Source organism: Apis cerana, linkage group LG6 (genome assembly GCF_029169275.1).
Source record: "Apis cerana isolate GH-2021 linkage group LG6, AcerK_1.0, whole genome shotgun sequence".
NCBI lineage: Eukaryota > Metazoa > Arthropoda > Insecta > Hymenoptera > Apidae > Apis > Apis cerana.
In genome coordinates, this window is record NC_083857.1 from 11,091,722 (window position 1) to 11,117,693 (window position 25,972).

The following is a 25,972-nucleotide window of genomic DNA, read 5'->3' on the forward strand; positions in this document are numbered from 1 at the left end:
CATGTTTGAAGAAAACAAACGGATTTATTGATATCCTTTCATTAATTAACTCCGGGCCAGGCGCACAGAAACGGATTTCTAAACATATTATCTCTTACATATAATACCCGTTCGCAAGTGTTGGGACATTTATGGAAGCAACGAGGCAAACCTCGTTCGATCATTAGGAAGTTATTAAAATTTCTAAGAATTATTATCTCGTCTGAAATCTCGTGATTGTGGAATCCATATAGGGTATCCATTAAAATTTCTCAGAATTATTATCCCATTTGAAACTTTAAATTATTACGAGCCCGTGTATGGAGCGCACATTACATATCACGATAAAAATTAATATTTTTCCTGTACCCGATTTGGCAATTCTTTCGCGATGTTTATTGATTGGAAAAACAAAAAGCCCAGTTTCCCTATATCAAATAAGAACTGAACCTCGAACTCGCTCTCTTCCCTGCCCGAAAAGAAAGAAAAAAGAGAAAAGAAAAATCTACAATTTGTAGAATGCAAAAATTAATATCCGACCATCGGGAAGAACGTTAACATTCTCGAGTCGGAGGCGAGCCCGGCGAGTATACCGGCGCCCATTTCCCCGCGACGAGGGAGGAGGAAGAAACAACCAATAAATCCGATTCTCAATATCTCGATCCCTAACGATCCAGATCGGTAACTGCACGATCTTATTAGCGACGCAAGTCCCTGGGCAAAAAGAGGGGGAGCCCCTCGGAGCCGGTTGCCGGAGCGAAATTCATGCGCAACGCTCCCCGCTCCCCGCTAGGAAGGAAGAGGAGAAGAAAGAAGAAAAGGGGGCCGCCTTGGTCGCTGAAATATCCGTAGATAAATTGACGTCAAATCGGATTTTATTGCGGGGCGGAGGGGGCGCAGGGAGGAGGGGGAGGGGGGAGTTGGACGCGAAGAAAGGTGATAGAAAACAGGTCCGGTCTCGCCTCGAGCGAGCCGCAACTATTTCGTGTTTTTCTTCGGGGGTATCCGACGCGCCGCTATCGCTGCGCCATCTGCCTGACAAACCCCGCGCGCCACCATCCTCATGAATACGTCATATCTATTCTTTTGGTGTATAAGGGAACGCGGCCACCATAAACCCGTGCGCTCTCCCCCTCTGCCCTCTCTCTCTCTCTCTCTCTCTCCCCCAAACTCGCCCGTTTCTACCAATTCGGAATTCGAAGGGACCAGGCCGTGAGACTTCGACCTGCTGTAACCCCATCGGCGTCGAGATCTCGTCTCGAAGGGGTCCGAAAGGGCTACCGGGCCCCCGATTCTACGGCTACGTAGAACGAAGGGCTAATTTATTCGAGACTTTCGCCTCGTTCCGCCGTGTCGTGAACCGGCGTCTCGTCTTTTGTTGATCGCCGATTCTTGATCCATTCCAACCTCGCGCTGCATCGCCACGGCTCGCGATGCAAAACCTCCATTCTTCTCGTTCTTTGCAACAGGGGGTTGTTCCTTTTTCTTTTTCTTTTTTTGTCGCTCATAGGTTGAAATTGACCTCAAACGTTGCATCGGTTTCGTTCCCCGCGGCAGGGGGCATTGTATTCGCTCTAATTTCGAACGAGTTTCCAGCAGTTTGTGGATTAAGTTAGTTTTAAATGGAAAATGAGCTGGATTAATTTATCAAATCTGGAAAATTTCAGGAGGGTTTATATTTATCGCGGGGATTGGGGAGAGAGATTATCATTGCATATGGGGAGAATAGTGGAGAGAAATTGAATTGCTTTCTTTGAATATTGATTTAATTAGAGATTATTTTTTTGTTTTTACGGAAATTTAATTTTAGATATGGCAGTAGTATGGATCTGTTGATCGAATATACTCGTTTTCCGAGATAAATTGGTATTTTGCAGACGATCATTAATTAAATTAGATGAAATTATTCTTTCAAAAGGAAAAGCATTATTAGTTCGGGTTATTTATTCGGATATATATTTACCGTTTGATATTGCATCATTTGTTACCCGAATGTTAAAATATAATATAGGATTAAATATATTTGAACCATTGATTCGTGAATCACTATTTAAAAAAATTCTTAATTTTAGATGATTCGTGTATTGCTCAACGTATACTGAATATTTATCATTTTTATTATGAAAATCTGTATTACAAATATGATATTGAAATTCAAACTCAGAGAAAAGCGTTAAATATCTTACGAAATATAGAGCAAAAGTCAAATAAATTTCTATTATCACATCCTTTCGATCGACAAATCAAGGGCCTAAAAGAAGAGAGTTTGACGACACGATTGAACGTGAAAATATTGTTTCTCGAACAAAGCGAAACGGGCATCCTCGCAGAAGCGAATGAACAATCGAAACGAATGGAAGAAAGGAGGAGAGGACGGAAGATTGTCCGTGAAAGCACGACTCTTTATCCAGCGGCCTAATTGAATGCAGCGCAATCTAAACGAGGTCGATTTGCCGGGCCTCCGCCCCTCCGAGGGGTGTTAACACCCTAGGCAGAGACCCGCCACCTGCTGCAGCGGGTTTTCTGCGGTCCTTTAACAACTTGCTGAAATGTTTAGAAAGGATAAAACGAAAGTTCATACGCTATTGTTTTACAAATCGTATCTGAAACAGTAAACAAAAACAGACTCTCGTCAGAGTCGGTTTCAAACCGAAGATGAGAGATTCGTGTGAACCGTGATTTTCTTTCCAATTTTTATCCAATATTTAAAATTACTCTCTCGAGTAAAATAATTGTAAAGCATATAGCTTTTTTCAATTTTACGAATTCGTACACCTGTTTCTTAGGATATAAATTTTATTTAACATTAATTTTATATACTTGTTCACTTATATTCTAAAAATATATTATCGTTATATACTATTTTTTATTAGTATCATATTTATATTATACACTATTTTTCACAAGAATGAAAAATCCTAATAGTCGATTTTAACGAAAAATTTCAATTAAAAGATTTCACTTGCACACTCCTGACCATTAATTCCATAGCTAACGATTTAAGAACTACAATTCTGAACGAAGTTTCTAAATAAAGTTTCCCTTTACAAAGAACATTCGCAATAAAGTCAAAATGTAAACGCACCGTGACCGTAGGTCTATCTTCTTTCAAATCAACTTTCTGTCCCTCCATAGAATTCGAGGCGAGAAAAACTTCAATACCGTGTACCAAATTATTTATTTGCAGGGGAAGTTGAAGGAAAAAGAAAGGTGATGTTTGGGAAAGACACGTGGAACAGGTAGGCGAAGGTTAAGAAACTCAGCACTGCAGGTGTCAAAATCTAGCGCCGGCGCCTATTCCGGCCACCCTTTCCCCCATTTTTGTACCTGCAAGCTGCAGGTTCCCTCGTGGTTGCGCAAAAATTACGGGCCGTAAACCGATCCTAAACAAAAGAAATGGCGTCCGAGTGTTAATGCTTTAACCGTGTTCGGTGGGGGTGTGTTTGTCGTTCGTTTAACGCGTCCTCACCTGAATTTTACGTCTCACAATGCGCATACAAATACACCGGCTACATTTGTATGCCAAAATGTGCGTTTTGTGAACTGGCTCGTGGCGGTTTCCGCGTGTGTTGCTCTCCTTTCGAGCTTTGAATAAGAATTGGGCTTCGAATTTTGGAGGAACGGATCGTTCTTTGTTTCTATACATACTCGTATATATACATATAAACGAGTATTTTGAGAAAATTTTGAGAGGGGAAAAAATGATATTTGATGCAAACTTTTGAATAAAATGAAAAGATAATCGCTCTTTTGATATGCTGTTTCGAGAAAAGAAAGAATTGCGTATATAATTGCATATAGAATTAGTAATGAAAAAAGAAGATAAATGAATAGATATCGGATAATAGAAATCAATAGACGTAGTATAAAAGAATAGATCTCGTTATGACATCATAATGTTGTATACTATATTAAAATGCCATTGCGGATGAACGATTATACTTCTAAAAATGTCTTATTTCTAAACATAGAATCGTATTCATTGTAATATAAAATATACATTGTGAAATCCACGAAATTATAGTGCAATAATATAATATAATGTGGTATTAATCTTAACCGTATCGTAAAATAATTATTTACAAACACGCACTCTCTTCTTATTAGAATATACTATAGCGTTAAAGAATTAACTTTTACACATTTGAATTTAAGTCACGCAATCAGGCTTAACTCGCTGCAAATCGTAGATAAAAAGAAGCGAAAGAGAAGGTAGAACCGTTTAAGGAAATTTAACTTTTTACGTTCGATTCTACGAGCTATAATTTTCCACCTCGTTCCTTATTTTTTAAAGACAATTCGATCGATTCTTTCCTTCGCAGAGAAACATAAATGTATCATACCTATCTATCGCGAACTTTCCAACTATAATAAAAAAATTACTACGTAGACATATCATCTCGTCAAATTTCATCGAAACAACTACGCTCGAAACATTCTACGTAAGACATTTCAAGTTCCTTCAACCCTTGCATCTTTTCGAAGCTCGACCGAATTTTCCACCATCGCATAACCAACCATCCCGTTCATCATTTTATCATCGACTCTCTATGACCGAATATCTCGTAGCCACGGAACGCTCGGCTCAAAGATCCCGGAGCATCGTCGCCGCAAAGAAGCTTGAATCGCACAAAACCCCCAAAGAAACCCCCGATTGCTCCCTCCGTGAGGCCGGGCACCGCCACCACACCAGGATTCAAGGTGCAGCGGAAGGATCGACGCACACAACGAGAAAGGGAGGATGGAACGTGTATATACTTTTCAACGATAAAAGTGCACGCAACCAGCGGATCTTCGCTTGGACCTTCTCGCCTTACACCCGCCCTCTTCCTTCTTCGAATCGTCGATACTCCTACGATCCACCTGTTCTCCCCCTCCGGGATCGCATGATAGAGTATAACCGGCCGCCTTCAAAGCGGAACGGAGCCGGGTAAAAGGGAGTCAGGGGGAGGAGGGGGGCTTTCGAAGATTAAAGCGCGCTGACACCTTAAAGACGAGGCCAGAATGGGCCGAGCCTCTGGTGAGGGGCGAGTCGGCTTTTTTAGGAACGAGCGTTAAGGGTTGAATGTACTCGCCAGGGCCTCTGGTGTCCGGCAGCTACGGAAATTCGGATTCGAACGGAACGATTGTGGACTTTTGGTATCGGCTCTGTTAAAAACCTTCTCTCTCTCTCTCTCTTTCTTTCTCTCGGTTGTTAAGTTTTTGTCATTAGGCAAATGGAATCGTGATGAGGATCGTTTATTGCGAAAGTGATATAGGTGTATATTTTTATTTGTATCGTGATACTTAAAAGTTGATAGATAGATTGGAAAATCAGATTTGGTAATAAATAATGCACATTAATGATAATTAATTTTTGTGCGAATGAAACGTTTAGAGAAAATCATATCTAAATTATTGTTTCCCAATTTAAAAAAAAATACTAATTTATCTGAGTAATAAGATCCACATCTCCTCGAATTATCTCATATATCACGCTACTTTCTAAATATTACCCGTTTAATTCTCATTTTCAAATCATTTATTTCTTTGCTCATCAAAGACCCCATATGACGAAAGATTAATCGAATTAGCAAAAAGATAATTTTAAAAAGCACGTTCATAAAAAAAAAACATCCATTACAAGTGTTTATAAAATAAACATAACGTGATTGCATAAGTGATCGGTCAATTTCCAAGGTTAGGGTTTCCCGGCGAAAGGTAACGCGAAGCAACGGGTGAAACGTAAGCAAAACATCAATACTTCCGTCCGCGTCCGATAATGCCGAACGAAAGCGGATCGCGGAAAGGCCGACGTCGCTTCGAACGCCGGTAAGCTCGCAACGTTTCCCCGGCGTTGCTATAAAAACCGCGTCAGCGCGACGAGAATACAATCGGCACGCGCGGTGGGGAAGCCGTGGAATATTCACGCGGCATATAAAATCATAGAGACACGAGTGGCTCGCTATAATAATGCATAAGGGGGCGGGGTCTCGTCTGACGCAGGCCACGCCCCGCGCAGCCGACCGCGTGGTGGGGGAACACACGCCGGAAGGGGAACCGGCCGCCACCGGGCTTGAGTGGGGAGTTACAGAAACACAACCGAAGCTGAAGCAGAAAATCATCCGAACCCGTCACGCGGAAATTCTCTCGCTTTTCCTTCGGCCTCCCGCTGCACTTAACGAAAACTGTCGATAAGTAATGAACGTGTACGATCGGTGCTTCAGATCGATGATACGAGAAAATTGTTCACAGTCTCTTCTTGTTGTTGTATTGGTGTGGGTTTATATACGCGTCGATACGTCTGACAATGAATTCTTAACCACTTGCCACTAAGCTTCTAGTTGTATATATGAAAATTTTTCATCCAAGGCCGAGATACCGATGATGTTGTGACGTTTAGAAGATTGTTCTGACTGTGAATTTAATTTTTAACACGAGTTGAAGAAAAATAGATGTTCGAGGAAATTAGATACACGTAGAACTATCTAAATACGCGGAGGGACGAAGATGAAGTGAATTTTTAGTGTCAGATAGATTCATCCCTTGGAAATTCGTCAACTTACGATCTTTATGTATTCATTATCTCAAACAATAGGATCGTAAGGAAGTTTATATCCTCATATTACAATTATTTAAATACATACTTCTCGATCTCGAGTTTCATCCTTACTTATGATACCGATGGAACAGCGAGACGCGAGTCCTCCCAATAACCTCATAGATTTCTCAGTCCGATTTCCCCCCTTCTGATAGCGTCCAAAGCGTTTCATTCCCCACCGAATGCCGCTCGTTATGCCGTAATAACGGTGGTGGCCGACGAACAAATGGCGGCAGCGAAGCCGGAGATGGTAACGAAATCGTTAAAACAAATACGCTTGTATACAGCACATATAAAATTACCTCGATTCCGCGAAGTAGAGCGCGCGATTCACGGTGGATAGACGGCCTGGCCTGGCCTGGCTTGGCTTGGTTTGGCCTGGCCTGGTCTGGCCTGTTCGGTTGGTAGTCGTAGTCCAGCAGGAGAGAGAAACTTTCGGAATTAGTATTTTCATAGTTAAACGCGTCGTCCCGCATAGGCTGCATCAAGTTCCCACGTTCCGAGGCAAGAAGCGATTAATTTACCATCACATATATACGTAAGCTGAATAGCAACGGAAGTCGAACGCTTCACGGTGTACGAATACTTTTTTTCGGCCACTATACTTATCGAATTGATTCAGATTCATGAGTACACATTGAACTTGATCCCACCCCTGGCGAGCGGCGGCCGCGTTGGAGAGGGCTCGGGGCGGTGGTGGGGGCGGCGGTCGCCGCCGTGGTGGGGAGGAAAGCGCGCGCAGGCCTCTCCCCTCCGCCCCCCACCAGGGCGCGACGGTCAGCGCAGGAGAGGGGCGCCGCGACGTCAGGCCCAGAGCTGGTCCGTCCGTCGTCCGGCCGACTCGAGGCACCAGAGCCGCGGATTTCGCGCGAGATATAGAACCATAAACACACACACATATATATATATATATACATATATATATATATATATATATACACAGGTTCGCACACGTACGTAGGCCACGCACGCACGCACGCACGCACGCACGCACGTACGCACGCAGCCAGGCAACTACGTACTACTCGACCAGGCAGCCAGGCACGAACGAACGAACGAACGCACCCACGCACGCACGCACGCACGCACGCACGGACGCGGTGTCCCGCGTGGACAGACGGACAGAGTCGCTCGGTGGTACACGTGCGCACACACAGCCGGTGTGTGTATCGTGGATGGTACACGGGTATAAAGAAAGGAAAAGGAAGGAAAAAAAGTTCAGTGTGTGACACGAAATAGTGTGGAACAGAAAGAGAGTCGCGTCCCACGTGCCGTTTTCGGAGAAACTCGAAAGAGAGATTTATTGTAAGTGCCCGCGGTGTTTCCGGGATGATGATGGCTCGAGTGTGTTATTACTGGCCAAGTTGAAACCGCCGCGTTTCTTCCGCATGGGATCGTTCAGGAAGTGGATTAGCGCGCGCGGGGAGGTGTGGCTCCCTGACAGTGTCGATGGTGAAGTACTACAGAACCAGTGATTCGGTTAAACCGCGACCGGAATCGCCGAGTGCGGAACCGACGAGGTCCTCGCCGTGGCGTGGACCGATCGCGCGTCGGACCGTCTGAGCGAGATTTTTTTTTTTTTACCTGCCCCCCGATACACACGCAAACCCTCCCCCGGCAAACCGGATCACCGATCGCCAACAATCGACAGAGATCAACAGGCAAGAAGGGATGTCACGGAGAAAGCAAGCCCGACCGAGCCGTGCCCACCTCGAGGAGGATCTTGTCCAGGGCCCACTGCTGATCAATCCCGTTGGAAACGTGAACGTAACCCGTAAGTGCAAACACCATCGGTGCGAAATTCGTAGGGAAGTAAAAGGAAAAAAAGAAAGAAAAGAAAAGAAAAGAAATGGAAAGAAAAGCCAGGGAAAGAAAGGGAAGAGAAATTACGGGTGTGTGCGCGCGCTCTCTCTATCGCGCCCGCTTCCAGTGTGCTCTTGTGAGTTAGGTTAGGCGAGAAAAAGGGCCGGTCGAGTACACTTCTTCTCGAGTAGTGTCGAGCCGTTTCTCGTTAATTTCACCGTATGTTGCCGCGTAATAGGCGAAATTAACAGTGAATCGAATTCTACGAAAGTAGAATCGATTTTATCTGTACCTCTTTTGGAATCATTGTGAGATCTGTTACCGGTTAGAGAGATGTGTCATGAAGAACGTTTGTATTTTTTTTTTTTGTTTTTTTTTCGCGATTGAAAGTGACAGAATAAATGATTATACGAGTATATGAACAGTTTCGATGTTGTAAGGCTTCTTCTGAACGACATGTGGCGCGTTCAAAGTTCGTTTGGAAATTTTAAAAATTGAAAATTCATAGCATCGATGTTTTAGTGTTTAGTGTTATCCGTCCAGAGTTTGATTCATTATTAATCGAAGAGATTTTATAATTTTTGTGAATTTTAGATAGTTTTAGAATTTCTGAAGGCTGAACAAACGTTTCAAATGTGTTTGAATGCTTGATCTTTACTAGTAACTAGTGTCTAGTGAAAACTTTGTAATGTTTGTTACATGTTTTCTTTTTGTTTTTTTCTTTTCTCAACCTAAGTGAAAAAAAATTTCTTTTACGTCGATACTTTTAAATTAACATCAGTTTTTTTTTCTTCTCGAGTGAATTTTTCCACGAAACGAGTTAAAAATTATTTATTTTGCAATAATAACTCTCGAGTATCTCCCCCCCTTCCCCCGTTCAATAATATTTATCCGAGATTTTTCTCTGTTATCACCCCTGATCTAAGATTCATTTGATCTCTTGAAAACTTTCTAAAAGATCTTCCATCCGGATAAGCAAGACATTTTCCATCAGGTACTGAATTTTACATTCGGGTAGATCATCCAATTGACGTCACAAAAAAAAAAGTTACCGACGAAACGTCCCTTCTTTTTAAATTACCTTCCTCAAATTCTACGTATTCTTCGATTTAGATAAGAACCAACACCAAATTCTACTAGTCGTATCTGTTAAACTTTTCTAATAAAAAATCAAAAAATTGTCCATCGAAATACCAAATGTCAACTCGCACGAAAAAATAACGTTTATCAGTATAATTTAATTAATACCATAGCACAAAAATATATCACCAAGTATTCCCATCGAATTTCCATTTTTACCTCGAATAAAACGAGCAATACGAAGTGGTAACGAAACGGAGGCAATGCAATGGTAGCCGTCGGCGGCAATCAACCGCGAGTGTCATCGAAACTCGTTTCACAGAAGCTCTCCGTCGGATTTCTCGCGTCGCGACACGTGAACCGATCGTTCCGGTTCGTCCTCGCTTTCAAAATTCGCGAGAAATCGTCTCTTCTCTGGTTTCGATCGAGCCAGAGCCAGAGCCGCCCCGAGACGAGGAGGAAGGAGAAATTTCCGTTTTTTTCGCGCACTCGAAGAGCGAGGGATCGAAGGGGACAATGGTGGCGGATTAAGAACTAAGAACTTTTCCGCTCGGGTAGGAAATATCGGGCAAAGATTTCCAAGTCGATCGCCACGCGGGGCACCTTTTCAAAGTGCAGTGGCGCGACGCCGGGTTGAGAAAACGCGAGCCGAGGACAGGTTTCTCGTTTCTCGGGTGCGATGACCCGCTCGAAAACGCAACGAGCGCTAAAGCCACTTGTCACTTATGTCCACGCGCGCTGCGGGCGTTATTAGACGCGTGCGATTAGGCGCGCGGGATTAACGCGTGGGATTCTCGTTTTCGTTGGTAAATCGGGGACCATTGACCAGGATGCGACAACTTTTTTTCGACATCGTTCAGGATAACTTATAAGAAAAAGCGAGTTTTTACGAATCGATATCGAATTATTTTTCGGTGAACATTTATTTTACGTGACGGATATAGAGATTCTGTTGATTCGATCGCGATTCGATATTGAAAATTGTTGTCGATTTTGATTGAAAATTGATTCTCGAAGGAAATGAAAAATTTATTTAAATGCGATTGAAGAAAATTGCTTTTTTTTGTAGAATAATGAAGAAGATTCGAATTGCTTTGTTTTGATATTTGATGAGAATTTATAGTTTTCCTAGTTGCGATAGTTATTTTGTTTTTTACGATATGAATTGTTTCCATTAGATCTTTTATTGCTCCAATTCCAACTTTCCTTAAAGAAAATAAAGATGTTTCGAAAGTTGTTTGATAGATTCTTAATTCTTAATTTATTTATCACATTTTCATAATTGATTCCATTGTTGTCTAAAGATAATTGCTGTAATTAAAGAAAATTCGAATTATTTTGTTTTGATATTCAATAGATTCTTAATTTTTATTTTTATTTTTTAACAAATAGAACTTCTCTTTTGCAATGGATCGTCGATTTAGGAATATAATAATTTTCTCCCTAATTGTTCCCGTATTTTTAGAAAGAAACGAAACGTGGATTTTCTGAAGTTATCCTTATAATTTTCCCTCTCTTCATTTGACGTAATAGATTAACTTCTTCTCGATGTTATATTTTTGTCTTGTCTTCACGGTAGATTTTTGATTATTTAAGGTTAGTTTATCGAACGCTCCAATTACGATGAAAATAAATAATGATTCGAATTATTATTTTGTAGAATTTATTTGATAGAATTTCTCCGTGAAATTTGTAATACCCTCCTTTTCTTTGTTTGTAAGCTTCGTATTGATCGCCTCTTCATATTCACTTCGTCTCGTTTTTCACGGTAAATTTCTGATTATTTAGGGTTAGTTTTTCGAACGCTCTAATTGTGATAGTGTTACGAAGGCAAAGGGAAGCATTCTACAAAGAAAATAATTTCCAATTCGAAATTTCCAATATAAATTTTCCGCGAGATTCGAGCGTTCTTTTTCCTTTGATGGTTAGTCGCATCTTAATTCTATAGTTCAAGTGTTGATTGAGCGAAAATTACGATGAAAATCTTAAATTAACGCGTTAGATTGATAAATAATATGATTTATTTATAATTGTTGTTAAATATTGTCCGTCTTCGTTGATTTCGACGAAGAAAATTTACTAAATATCGATAAAAGGATATGAATATTGTTGAGAGAAGATAATTTTTCTCACGTCAATTTTCGTACACAATAAAGAAAAGACTTGAACGAGCAGTGTAAACGAAGAAGAAAAAAAAAGAAGAAAAAAAAATGAAATTAACATATGTCTGATAATATTTATGTCAAACAGTAGAAATAAATTTCACTGTCCAAATTAACTCCAACGTTCAATAACATTATCGATTCAATTCCTTTGTTTCGTTTCACCTCTATTCTTCATTCATTATCGATAAAATTGCGAACTTCTTAGAAGCCATCAGAAACGTTCTTTTCGAATAATAAAATATTCTTCTTTTCTTTCAAATCGTACGATTCTTATTCCATAGGCTATTTTAATACCGTAGTATTTCACCCGATAATAGATGTTCATCGTATTTCCTCGCATCGAACGAGGCTTCGAATAATAAAGATGGGTCGTTCGCACAATCGTGGAGATTTGCAGCCAACTCGATGAAATTATTAGGCTGTTTTGCGTTCTCCTTGGATTTGGCGAAGTTTAGGCGGCCTTGACTCCTAAGGAGCAATTTTCCAGTCACGAAGAAGTTGAGGGTTCGTGAATAACAACGACACGCTCTTTAGCTAACACGGAGGATGGTCTCTGGTGATATTTTTTTAATCTGGCATAACATCTAGTGTTAGCGAAAGTTTTGAATAAATGGAATAATTCCATTAAGAGCATTTTACAGAACTTCGAAACGAGAGGTTTTTTTTTGCACAACTGAAAATTCCAATTACATGTTGCAAATTTAATAATAATAAATCAAATTTTAATTTCAATCGGATATAATATAATAATGATGATAATAAAATGTTAACCGTCGAAATGGCTACGATTTCAATTACAATTTTTCGAATATTTTTTTTTTTTCTTTTTTTATTTCACTCTTAAACGGTATTCGCTTTTAATTAAAAGAAACACGTCCCTTTAAAGTTTTCTCCAATTGTCTCGACACGACTTTTCAACTAGATTTCGTATTTCTTCTGGATGGAAAGTTATTTGTTACCGAGTTTCATCGAAATTAGTGTCTTCAATTTTGTCGTATTCTTTAAAAGTAATTTCCAACTAGTTCGTTATTCAGTTTTTGCAAGTAAACTTTTCATTCTTTTCGCGGGGTCCGAAGACTTTGACTAGTTTCACGCTCAGTTCATATTACACGGGACAACAATCTAACTTCTCCCGATGATTTTACGGATTTCTCATACCGGTTTCTCTTCTTTATGAAGCATAATTAACGCCAATTTTTTTTTTTTCGTCCAATTCTTTCTGCATTCGTTACAATAAATACCGGCTGGATAAACAAATGAGCATGGCAAATGAAACGAGAGCAGTTGGAGTAGGAAAAGTTTCAGCTGGAAATTTCTTTACAAATCGAATATGAATTAAAATTTAAATAAATTTAAAATAAATTTTAACCTAATTTAAATTTAATAAATAAAAAATATTTTTCCTATAATTCTTTTATAATTGGAATTTTTCATTCAGAATACAATTATTTCATCAATTTTATTGCACATTTTATGAAAGGATTAATGAATTTGATAAATAAAACAGAAAAATATAAATATTCTTTTCATTTTTCTATAAAAATAATTAACTTTTAATTTAACTTTTATTTATTTTTTCGTAAAATAATTTTATATAATTTTTTGTATAATTTTACATATTTTTAAATGATACAAAATGATTAAATAGCGTGTGTGTATATATATATATATATATTTTTATTATTATATATTATATTAATTTAAATTTAATTCGAAGATCTTTATATGAATTTTCTTTTATAATTTTAAAACATCAATATAATAGCAACTCATATAATACTTCGTTGAGAATTTCTTCAAACTGATTGTTTGCATTTCTCACGCTGAAGGTTTCATAAGTCATCAGAAGAAGCTTCTTCGTGTTTCGCAAACAAATAATTCTTCATTTTTTTCATTTTCGAAAAATCGAAAGAAATAATCTGGAACACAATTTGTTTCAACGTATGAATATATTGATTAAATTCTAATAGAAAAGTATTTTGAAATCATTTAAATAATTTTAATTTCAAAATAGGTTTTTTGCATATTCATTTTAATTGTATTGTCCAACTTCAAACAATTTCAACTTTTCTTTTCGCTCTTTTTTTTCATTTCGTTTTAACGCGTTCAGATTTTTCGAAAAGAACGAAACAATTGTTGGGAACAATATTTACGAAGCAATTACTTTCACTTTTTCTTTTGTTAATTTTCCAATGATGATAAAGTGTATTACTCTTTCTCGTAAACAGTTTTTGTCCAAGAGCAAGGAAAGTAAAAGGCTTTGGAAGAATGATAATGCAGACTGCGCGAGTTTTTTTAAAGGCTTCGATCAGTTTTAATAAAATTAGAAGGCGACAAGGATTTTAGCCTGAAGTTAACTGTTTAGCTGCGACGGCATAAGTCACTTTCCACTCCCCGTTGAAACGACGACGATTTAAACATTCGCCATTTTAGAATAACAGCCATTTGAACAGTGATCGTAATTTCAAAATCGTTCCATTATCTGTCATTGATAACAATGTACTAAAAAAATTTCAAGAAAACGTTACATTAAAAATAAATATTTCAGTTAAAATTGATGTGACCTAATATTCGATAGAGAAAATTAAACTGACTATTAACTTTAATTATTTTTCAAAAGATATAAAACCCCGAAGTAAAATATTTTTTTAACAACAAATAAACGATCCTACAATAATAATAATAATAACAATAATACAGAATATAATAAGTTAAAAAAAAGAATGAATTTAATTTTCTCAGATTAATCTCACTTCCGCGATCAAATTCCACATTCAGTTTCAATTGTTCAACAATTGTCATCCACCCAATTTTTTATTGAAACCCCGTAGAAAATTTTTCTCGACCATAAGTGAACATACCATATACTTACTTATCAATTATCAAAGCAAGAAAACTGAAAAGAAAATGTTTTTAAATAATAACAGTTTCTCAGATACTACTGGTGCACACACAGTGGCATCCACACTCGTTGTTGTTGAACGTGTATCACGATCTATTACGAAACTATTCGCTTCGATACTATTGTACACACATACGAACACGATTAACATATAACCACGAGAGTCACAATCTCGTGCAATATCGAAACTGTACCGGTGCCGGTGAATAGAGTTTCCCCAGGAATTTTTATTCGATAAAGTCGACCGGCTAATTGATTACTCGTACGTGTACCATACGAAGCGGTGAAATTCCTTTGAGATCGAATTCTGCGCGGGCAGGGAGGACGGAAGGGGGGCGGGCAGAGGGGGATAAAAAAAAGGAGGGAAGAGAAGAGAGGAGAAGGAAAGGGAAGGAAAGGAAAGGAGAGAGAAAAAAAGGGAATCGTTCGCGTGAAATTTCACGGAACCCTCGTGAATCTCACGCGGCACGCAGTTCGAAAAGAAACGCAGATAAGAAGCGCACCGGTGAATGGCGCGATGATAGGCTTTGCTGGATCCTCGTATTTTTTGCCCCTAGCTGGTTCCAGTATTTGTAATGCTAAACTGTGCGATGGAGGGGGTGGATATCGCGAGGAATTTGATGGAACGACGACACCGAAACCGGATTCGACGTCGGGCGGAAAAAAAGGAAAAAAAAAAAAAAAGAAGAAGAAAGAAAAAAAGAAAATTGGAAATTACGGTGTTATGGACCGAATTCGAATTTGTCGAAATCGTTAATCGAGCTACTATTTTGGTGTCGGTTTGAATTGAGAAATTACAAATTTTTCGGGATGAACTTTTTTTTTTCTTCTTCTTCTTCTTCTTTATCACCTGTGACTCATATTTACGACTTCGTTTTACGAACTTCTTTCATTTTTATTATCAATGTCGTCGAGGTCGATATTTATTGGTATTATAAATTTGTAACTTAATTCACGATAGAAACAATGATTTTCTAATTGGTAAGATTTCGAGTTTAACGTGAGTTTTTATTTGATTTATTATCGGTGTTATTGTGAGCGACGATACAGAAAATTTTATCGGTATTGAAATTTGATGATAATGAAACGATGAGAGACTGTAATTTCATTAATAAGAATCTGCTAATAACTCGTACGTAACTCTTCATTAATAATGAAACAGTAGTGATTTAATGACAAAGCGATAGTGAAATAATAGGAATGTTTTTTAACTTTGTTAATAATAGTGAAGAATGTTGGCGACTTGTAAAATTTCGTTACTTAATTAAATAATAATTTTATATATATATATATAATTAAAAGATAATGCAAAGAGATCGAATTCCTGACCTCTTTTATTAAATTTAACGTTTTATGCTTAAGTGCGGGCAAATGTAAATTTAGTCGAAAGATATCGAGATTAGAGCACTGAGGTCAAACGTTTCCTATTTTAGAAATTACCCTCTTCGTGTGAAATGAAAATGATCTCTTTATGCTACGCAAATTATATAAATATATTTGAATTATTCGATTTACGAGGAAACTGTTGAATAAAAAATATTTTATTTATTGCAACGATTAGAATTTTCTTTTCAAGATAGTTGTTATTCCAGAAAGAATTTAATTTTTCTTTGATTTTGCTTTGAATAGTGTATAGAAATTATTTTATTTATAAAAAGAAATCGGGTTATATTCAGGTTTAAGTTTATTTCTCTAATAAAAGATTGCTTCGAATTATTATCGTCGCATTGAATTTTTGTTTTTCCACGAAGAAATGAAACTGCAATGAAAATTTCGCGTTACCAAAAATTTCGTGGTTATGTTAAACATTATAAACTTTACGATCATCGTTACAACGCGAAATTTACGTTCGATAATAAATTGGAGAAAAGTGTGACGACGAATTCAAATAGCCATCAGCGCATTTTTGACATTTGAAACTCAAGCAATTTGAATATTCTTCAAAATATTATTTTTACATTGAAAATTCTTCAAGATTCTATACTTTACCCAAAAATAAATTTTTCCTAAAATCGTTTCACATGTTTGATTCGATAATTTTCGAGATCTCGAAAATAGATTTTGTGCGTATGAAGAAAACGCGACAAAGTGAGTCACGAGAAAAAAAGTTTCGACGATAAACACGCCTTTCCAAAGTTTCCGCAAACATTTGTAAGTTATTAGTTTTCCATCGATAAGTGATATCACCGATCATAGTGCACATTGATGATTTTTCATGGAAAAATCTTATCTTTTTTTTTTTTTAGAACACGTATCGAAAGATGAATATCACAACTTCGCGCCATTTTTAACGATGATATATATTCATTAATCTCCATCCAAACTTAACCTGATAATCTTTTTCCGATCACGACCCGTAAAATTCGAATGGCAAGTGAAACGGAAAATTTTTAAACGAATTTTCAAAGAAAAGAATAATGTCATTTAATCGCTGATTAAAAATTTGAAGTTCAAAGTTGTCACAATCTCTCATCACGTATGAAAATTTTCTTCTGAAACGAGAAGGAACGCATTCTACGACTTTTGAACGTGACTGTCCGACTCCATTACGTGCACTATCGTAATACCATACAACAGTGTTGAAGGTAATCCTCAACACGACTCTAAATTATAGCAAATACGTTTTACGATCATTCCAAGCTACATTGAATCAACTTACACCACGTTCCAACGAAACTTTTCCAATCATAATATCCCAATAACCGTCCGACTTAACACCGGTTGCAAATCTATCAGTAGCAATGAATATTACAGCCCGACTGATATTACCGGTTTATCTAGCAAATTGCCGTTACAACAATGCTCTACTTTCCACCAATCGAATTTGCAAAATCACCATTACTATCGCTCTGCCCACCTATACGACTTATACTACCCATTTGCCGGTTCGCCCGATAATAAACACGCTCATTCACGTTCAAATTGATTCGTCACGTGAGTGAAAATTTTTTTCCCCTCCCCCAACAGACACGAGCCACCGTTTACCGGACAGATCTTTTCGGAAATCGTCCGAGTTGATTATTATTTTTCTTTTCAAATTTCTCGAATCGTCGAGACTCGATCAACCGTGGCCGAGAATACCTAACGCCTACTATTATATCAGTGGGTACGATTCTGCGCGGCCAGAATCCAGAGAGACGGGCAATCGTCGTCCAGTTTCCACCGAAACGCCTCGGATTATTTATTTCACGCAAACTTATGCGTTCTTCAATTAAACGACAAACAGAGATATTACGCCGGGCCGAGTGGGATACGAATTGCCCAACGTCCAGAAGTCCGTGTTTCTCGATTAATCCTTGGACAGCGGCGCGCAGCATCCTTCCCAGCTTTTTTATCCAACCGCCGCCATTCGTAATGACAAATTGTCGCGGAACTATTGCGCGCGACGCGAACGGTTTAATCATAATTCACGGCCGATTAAACGTTATTTCGACGTCATTCGAAATACATTATCGGGCACGAGTGCGGTGTTGGCAATGTTTAATGTATGCGTGGTAATTAATGATTAGGGATTAAAGTCGGAACGTGTGATCATTAATCTTGATCGACTATGAAATTTTTATTTAGACGTATGGCCACGGTTAATGCTTCAAATACGTGTTTATCTAGTGGTTCTAGTTGATTAAGAATTAAGTTATTTATTTAAGTAGATTAAATCGATGTAGATTAATTATCGATGGAGATAAACATTCTTTCTCTCTCTCTCTTTTTCTAATCGTGAAATTAAGAATTGTTTATTGCATCTAATAAGACTTAGTTTTCCTTTTGCTTATCAAGTTTGTTAGCGTTGTCACAAGTGAAGTTTGGTTAATTAATATTAGTTCAATTGTACGTTTTAAGAAATATACGGTTGAGGTGATATACGATTAAGGTTTTTCGATGCAAACAGGTGTGTTTAAATGTTATTTCGTTATTTATTAGCCAGTGAACGATAAAAACAAAGTGAAATAGTATAAACAATATATATATATATATATGCTCTTCTCCTTGAATACAAAATAGAATCTACTCCACTCATTAGGAGATTTTAAATACAAATTTTTAAATTTTTACATAATAACGGGTCTGTTAAGAAATCAATTAAAAGAGATTATCTGATTTATCATCATTTTTATGCTAATGAGATATGACGATGTTAAATCAGTCCTCTGTTTAGGCCGTTGAAATTGTCGCATTTTTCAAGTTCAATTTTTGAAAAATTTTTAAAGATTTTTATCTTGATCGTAAAAATTAAATATGAGGAATATTAATCGTTGTACATTACTGTTTTATCGATTGACACAACAAATTCCATTTTGATTACACAATTTAGGTATTCCTGCATCATATAAAATATACAATATAAATATAAATTCTAGCAAAATTGAATTATATTTTTTGTAAATTCATCTTTTTTAATTTTTTCCGATGATAAAAATTATCTTTTTCCCCGCATTCTCAATTCAATTCTTGCGAATGATGCATCGCTAATCGAGGAACTCGTAGTGTAAACAAATTCTTGGACATATTTTATCAATCGAAGTTTTAATAATTTCATTATTCAGTTGGTACAATTACAAATTACAAATTCGCAACAATCTTGTAATTTGTAATTTTAACACTGCGAATAATTTTAACGAATATTTTATCCGAATAAATTTTCAAGACTTAAATAAAAAACTATCTTACTCTTTTACACTCATACTTATATTCTTCATTCGTTCGTTCAACCCTCGAATTAAGATGATTAAAACCGTGCATCCCTATATTCATTTTTCATTTTATCCCATTTTCTCTTCTATACATCACATTAAATTATTGAAAAACCACCGAACATGATATTCTCCACGCGCGGGTGAACAGCGTTTTTGACAATCGCTACCTCATCCCGCGCTCCCCTCTCCCCTCCCTCTAGGAATCGTACTTACTCTACCTCCCGATTGAATTCAAATCGCGGCGAGCACAGCGATGTGTAACGGGTTGGCCACGATTAAATCGACGAGGAGGAATCGAAGTCGTGAGCCCCGACAGGAAAGAAACTTGTAAATGCCAAAGAATTGGGGAACTTTCTTTCCCGCTAATTGAACGATCCCCCTTGTGACATTATATTAGGTGCGAACCGCGAATAATACGGGTTATAACACAGGTCTCTGGTGAAACTTTCAACTCGTGCGTACTTCGTCGTAAAATCTTCCCGACGATATCGAATATGTTTGCTTACTGCCTTCTGTTCGATTCCACTTGCGTGCAATATTTGTATTTATCATTCAAATTTATATCGGAATGGAGTCGCGAACACTTATTGAAAGTTATTCGCACAGATGATAAATAAAATTTATATTCCTTTTAAATCGTTATTGTAACGACTTCCACTAGTTTCTAGTTTTTAGAGTTTAATACGGTGGAACTTGTCCAATGCAATTAGCACGTTGATATAAATTTTTTTCTTCCTTTTTGTTTTTTCTTTCTTTCTCTTTTTCATTTTTAAACGTGGACATTTTAAACGAATAGAAATTAAAATTTCTCTTTCGTTGTCTCGATTAAATTTCTCAGAGGGAGAGATAATTTATAATTTTTTCCGCATTTGTTCGGCAACAATTGGTCGTATTTTATAAAATTAATAAAGCACAGTTAATCAACAAGTAAGTAGCCGTTTAGTTTTTAATTACTTTGTAATTATTGTATGTCTAATTTATGAAGAAGCTGATAACGACGAATTTATAAATCTAGTCTCGCGATTGTGAGATGTGTAACGATCCTTTTTCTTTTTTTAATACGTATCATCATCGTCGAACGTACAAAAATTAACGATACTCGTATTAATTTTTAATAAAAGGTTATTGTAACATTGAAAGATAAATTTTTACAATCGCATGGACAAATTGCGGAATAATGCGACCCGACCATGTGTTAAACTCACGGTTAAATACATAATATGAAATTTACATAGATATTGAACCTGGACTACTAAAAATTCTCGAAAGAGGCTGGACAGCTTTTATTTCCAAGTTTCATTTTATTATGCCATAAATTAAACAAGTTATAAAATTTTTATTCAAGGCACGCGGAGCATCGGCTAACCGATTGGTGAAGCGTTAATATTTTTTCCACGATGGAAGGAAGCATCGTCTATCCATGCGGTTTACACCGAATTTTTTGATTTCTTGAAACGTGAAGAAGAAATGAAAAAGGAGGAAAAAGAGCATAACACAATTTATCGCGCGCATTAATTAATTTGTTAAAAGGGGAATTAAATTAAATTCAATCGCTTCAAATAATTGCTATATATATTATATATATATGGATGCACGTTTTAATTATTACGTACAATTATCCAAAGATTAAAGTAAAAAAACTTTCGTTTCTCGCATTATCCTTTAACATCTTAATTCTATATCGCGTCCACGTTAAAAAACAAATTACTGATTAATAGCTCTAACTATAACGAAACACGCGTTCGAACTACTAGCTATAAATCACTATAGAAAACGGAGAAAGTCAATTCTTCACAAGGAACAATCTTCGAAAGTAATTCGAAGAATTATGAGGAAAAAAAAAAAAAAGAAAAATGATTTTGTAAGTACAAGTTCCTATCTAGTTTCCAAGATAAGAAAGCGTGAAATGGTATACGATGAACGGAAAAGATCATGTTGCTATAACGAGCTTAACATTAGAGCAAATAGTTTTTATCGTCAAGATCAAAATTCTGTAAAGTATAATTTATGATGTATTATATCTGCATCCATCTTTTGTCCTTTTTTCTTTTTTCCTTTTATTCAATCTTCGCCAGAGAGATATTATAGTTCTAGATGGATTATTAGTTTTAAACATACATATATGTAAATGTATTTTAAAATATGCTATAGCGAATGAAATTCTAGAGCCAATTAGTTCATTGTACCATGCTCTATAGCATATTTTAAAGCGAGCCTATGCAACGAACGCCTAGGATACGTATGGAAAAAAAAAAGAAAAAAAAGAAAGAAAAAAGAGAAAAAAGGAAAAAGAAAAATAAATCTCGACTAAACGCTACGTTGCGCTCCAACAAGGTATAAATTCCGGTCGTAAATTTCCGCTGGTGTTGCGTTAACAATATACCGTGTGTTATAAGATAACGATGTCAATTGGATATTTCATTGGAATAAACCGATCCATCCCTCCCCCTCTAAAAAACTTTTTTCATTTTCCTCTATTATTGGCAAAGTTGAAATTCGAAATAGCGCTTTGCAAGAAGCGGAACGTGGCGCAGTGCGCGCCGTTGGACGGAAGGGAGGGAAGAGGACGCCATTTGGAGTATGCTAATATGATACGATTCGTATTGGAAAAATTTTCAATGGGCGTATTATAGTGGCGCGGTAGCGGCGCACGAATCCTTTGGACGAATCATTAGTTGACGACAGTTTTGTTAAACAGTTTTGCTGTTACGGACGACAGACCACGGACAGACGAATGGTGGAGCAATCGTGTCGAGTGGCATGGTGTTGACAACGCATTAAGGGGGTGTGCCGGGTGTGTAATACGCGTGACAAGCGACTAAGCACCGTCTAATGTCGAGGTTGACTGCATATTAATAGATCCCAATATAAGTGTCGCTCGGCATCGTTACGTTCGCCGTTTGTTCCGCGAGTTGCGCGGGCCATTCGAGCTTGGTCGACCGTTACACCTTTCTTTTCTTCCTCTTTTTCCTTTTTATTCTCCTCCTCCTCTTTCATTTGTTCTTCTTTTGGTTTTGAAAAATGGAATGCGAAGAAGACGCGCGATCGATATTGCAATATTGTTGCACACTCTTCTGTCTACGTTTATAATTGAGAAATAGAAAGTGGAAACGCAAATACTTTCCGCAAATAACTTTATAAACTTTCGAAACATAAAAATACAAATATTTAATCCTTGGAGCGTTTTAATGGCAACGATATATATATTTCTTTTTTTTTTTTTTTTTCGTGAATTAAACGACTCGGTTGGTAAACCGATACTATCAATTTTGCGTTGCAAATGTATCGACTGTAGTAACGACTTCAACATACTCATACGGTATTAAACGGTAACAAGGATCTACTTAACTAACAGTCCGATTATGATTTAATTTGCAATTCGAGTGATACTAGTTCTAGTCGCGGAGGGACTAGATAATATACTCTGTTTTACGAATCGGCTTACGATAATAGTCTACTTTGTGTATCGGCGCATAAAGTAATCTAATTTGCAAATTGGCCGTTAGTAGTCCAGTTTCCAAATTGACTTATAGTAATAATCTAATTTGCATGTCTACCGATACCATTGTTCATCGCGATTGGTAAATAATCATCGAGAACTTTCACGATGCGACGTAATCGCGTTAATCGTTAATGAAAAATCATCGTACAATATGATATACGTATTCTATACGTTCCATAAATTCCAATTTTATTTCTCGCATCGTCTTAATCCACCATTATAATTTCGCGTAAAATGTTCATTCTCGCTAACCGTTGAATCCACAACCGTCGAACAATTCGCAGACAAACTCGCGAGATTCCTAAAATTCTGGACGATCCACCGTTTTGCGAAAGAAAGCGTTCGAAGCGCCGATTACACCTCGAACGCATCGAGTAAATATCCGTTCCGTAACGATCGCCCGTTGCCTACTTGCAACGTCGAATTCGCGGCACAATGGAGCGAGGAAAATTCCTAAAATTGTGAGGGGGTGGTCGCGCGCTAGGCCGAGAAGGAAACGGGAGGAGACGAGACGAGACGAGACGAGGCGAGGGAAGGAAAGCGCCACCCCTGTGAGAAACAATTCGCGATGGTTAAAGCCGGCAAACCAGTTCCAAGATCGTAAATTAATCGGTCGGATTCCGGGCGTTTTTCATCGGGCCGCGAAATATACGTCTGCTCCTGGCCCGATATTTTCGTGTATTGTGGGGACGTGGCGGTGGTTCGCACGGCGGATGCCGCTATTTCGGAGCCGCAATAGGTATTCGCGAGAAATATGCAAATGCAGGGAGGAAACAGGCGGTGCACTCACGAATTCTCACGAATCAACAAACCGGCCCCTGTGGTGATCATCGTTAGTGGCTGTCGGTCGACGATCCCAAACCTGGCTATTGATAGACCGATTTATCGTGTCACGAAACGTGCACACGCTAGAACCACTTATGCATTTGGCCGAGGAGAGGGGGCAAAATGTAGTGTGCGTCTATCCAAGCGCGCGTATATGATTTGTGTGTGTCGCGCGAGAGGAGAGGAAATGGTGGTTCCGAGTTTCCAACGACGTTTTTATTTTGTTTTCCATGTTTCCACTTGTTTAATTTCATTTAATTGGGATTAATCTCGATAGGAGATTTCTATTTGCGAGAGGATGATATCGAGGTTTCTTTTTTTTTTTTTTTGTTAGTTTAGATATGTTGAACGTTCTTTTGAAATTGTGTAAGTTGTATAAAAAATTAATAATTTTTTCATCCTTTATTTTTATTAACTTCGTATCAACATATCAACGTGTCAATTCGTACAGTTTCCGAATATAATACATAAGAGATATTTATTTAAATGAAATATAAATAAATCTCGAATTTAATTGATTTAATTCATCGAATTCCTTTGGGAAGGACTACTAATGTATTTATATCGATTTTATATATTATTCTTATAATATTTGCATAATTATTCGAGGAATTGGAATATCACGTGTCAGTCCAACGTGGCCAATAATCCGACGAGAGAACGAAACAACAGAAACGAGATAACCAACGACACGAATAGCGAGCAGTACCCCGATAAAATTTCATTCGAAGCTCTGGGGGAAATATTCGTTCGATTGGCAGTTTCGTGAAAGCGGATGGAATAAGAAAATAGTATCTTGAATCTTCTACGAAAGAATCTAATTACCGTGTATCGAATTAACCAGTCGCTCGAAAATGCCATCGTAACGGCTCTTGTTCTCCGTTACACGCACGCGTGGGGAGGAGGGACGTGCGACCGAAGTTTCGAGAAAACTCGTGAAAACGGCCGGAGAAACGGCGAGGTACGACAATGACGTTCCAAAGACGATCGATATCGATCGAGCCGGGAAAATGGTGGAAAAATATGCAGTCGAGGGGTGGGAGGGAGGGAAAGGCGGGAGAGAAGTGGAAGAGAAGAAGAGATCGGTGGCGGAGGATGATAAAAAGAGGGAGAAAGAAGGAGGATGAATGGCAGAGCGGCATGGAATCTGGGAAATGCGCACTCGCTTCTTTTCTTTTTTTTTTTTTCTTTTTTTTTTTCTTTTCTCCCCCTCCAGTCGACAAAGCCGACTTACCGGTTTCTTGACCTCCGTCGCGAATATTTTCGGTGTCATTATCGCATGATTCTCTGATGTACGAGCTATTGTGAACGATCTCGAGGAAGGAGAGATGGGAGGAGAGGGAGTGGAAAAACATGTCGTACGGTTTATGATCGATTTAGCCGCGATGTGTTGATGATAAATTGTGAATTGATCGACGATAAAACTTTATTTATTATTTATTTGTTATCTAGTAATGCCTTTGTGGTACGTTTATTAAAAAAGAAAGGATATATTTGAAAGAATAAAATATTAGAAAATGAATATGGTGGAAATTCAAATTGCTTTCCCTTGCGAATTTTGTTTGGATGTGATTATAAACGTAAGATAGAGATCGAATAAGAGTTAAATTGGTAAGTCAAAGTCTCGCTGTTTTTAAAAATCGTAAATCTTGATCCGACGTAGTCGTATACGCGCTTGCAGAATTTCTCCGAAAGTTCCGCGATAAAAGTCATTGGAGAATGATTGAAAGTTTTTTTTACAATTTTTATTAAGGATTTATATTACCTTCCATCGTTTTTATTAACCCTAAAAATGTATGGTAGTTTCCAGTTATAATAAAATTGTATTTCATTCTAAGGAAAATTAAAAATTGAATTAAGAATTTAAAAAATCCAATTTTCCATTTCTTTAATTATATCTTCAAAAATTTTTCATCTTTAAGGCCTAAAAATTCGAAAAAAACTCAAAATGGAAAACGATTTATTACAAGTTTTTGATTATTTTTTGATTTGAAAGATTTTTATGTCGAATAACTCTATTTCTACACCATAGAAAGAAAGAAATTATTCCAAATTATTAATTATTCTCCCGATTTCAACTTCATTTCCTTACAAATAAAATAACTCGTTCAAAAAGAAATTATTTCTCGTCAAATCCACGAATTCCACGATTCGAACAAACGATAGGAATCGAGCATTTTACACGGAAACGCCAAACCAATTTTAATTATAAATTGATTTTATCGAGTTATGACTTTGTTAGACATTATAGGCATTATAATTTCACCGACGTGTGCCTCACCGTAAAATGTTTTCGCTGATCGTGGCCCGATAAATCCACGGTTCCAGTATAGAGACATCGAAAGTTATGACGTTCTTCGGCCGCAATTAGCGGAATCACGTTCTGAAAAAAGGCCTTTACGATGGCGCGTTGCGCGAAATTTATGATCGGAGCCCTCTCGG

The 25,972-nt window shown here is 37.6% G+C and overlaps 1 protein-coding gene and 1 long non-coding RNA gene across 2 annotated transcripts in view; one reads left to right on the forward strand and one right to left on the reverse strand.

The window, feature by feature from the left end:
• Nucleotides 1-7,268, reverse strand: part of LOC133666264 (uncharacterized) — a 42,383-nt gene extending 35,115 nt beyond the window's left edge. The window contains exon 1 of the long non-coding RNA XR_009830195.1: nt 6,862-7,268. This is a non-coding gene — a long non-coding RNA (uncharacterized LOC133666264). The remainder of the gene's footprint in view (nt 1-6,861) is intronic.
• A 108-nt stretch (nt 7,269-7,376) lies between these two features.
• Nucleotides 7,377-25,972, forward strand: part of LOC107994173 (homeotic protein spalt-major) — a 76,166-nt gene continuing 57,570 nt past the window's right edge. Inside the window, exon 1 of the mRNA XM_062076341.1 lies at nt 7,377-8,333. Coding sequence (XP_061932325.1) covers nt 8,231-8,333 — 103 coding nt within the window. The 5' untranslated portion in view covers nt 7,377-8,230. The remainder of the gene's footprint in view (nt 8,334-25,972) is intronic.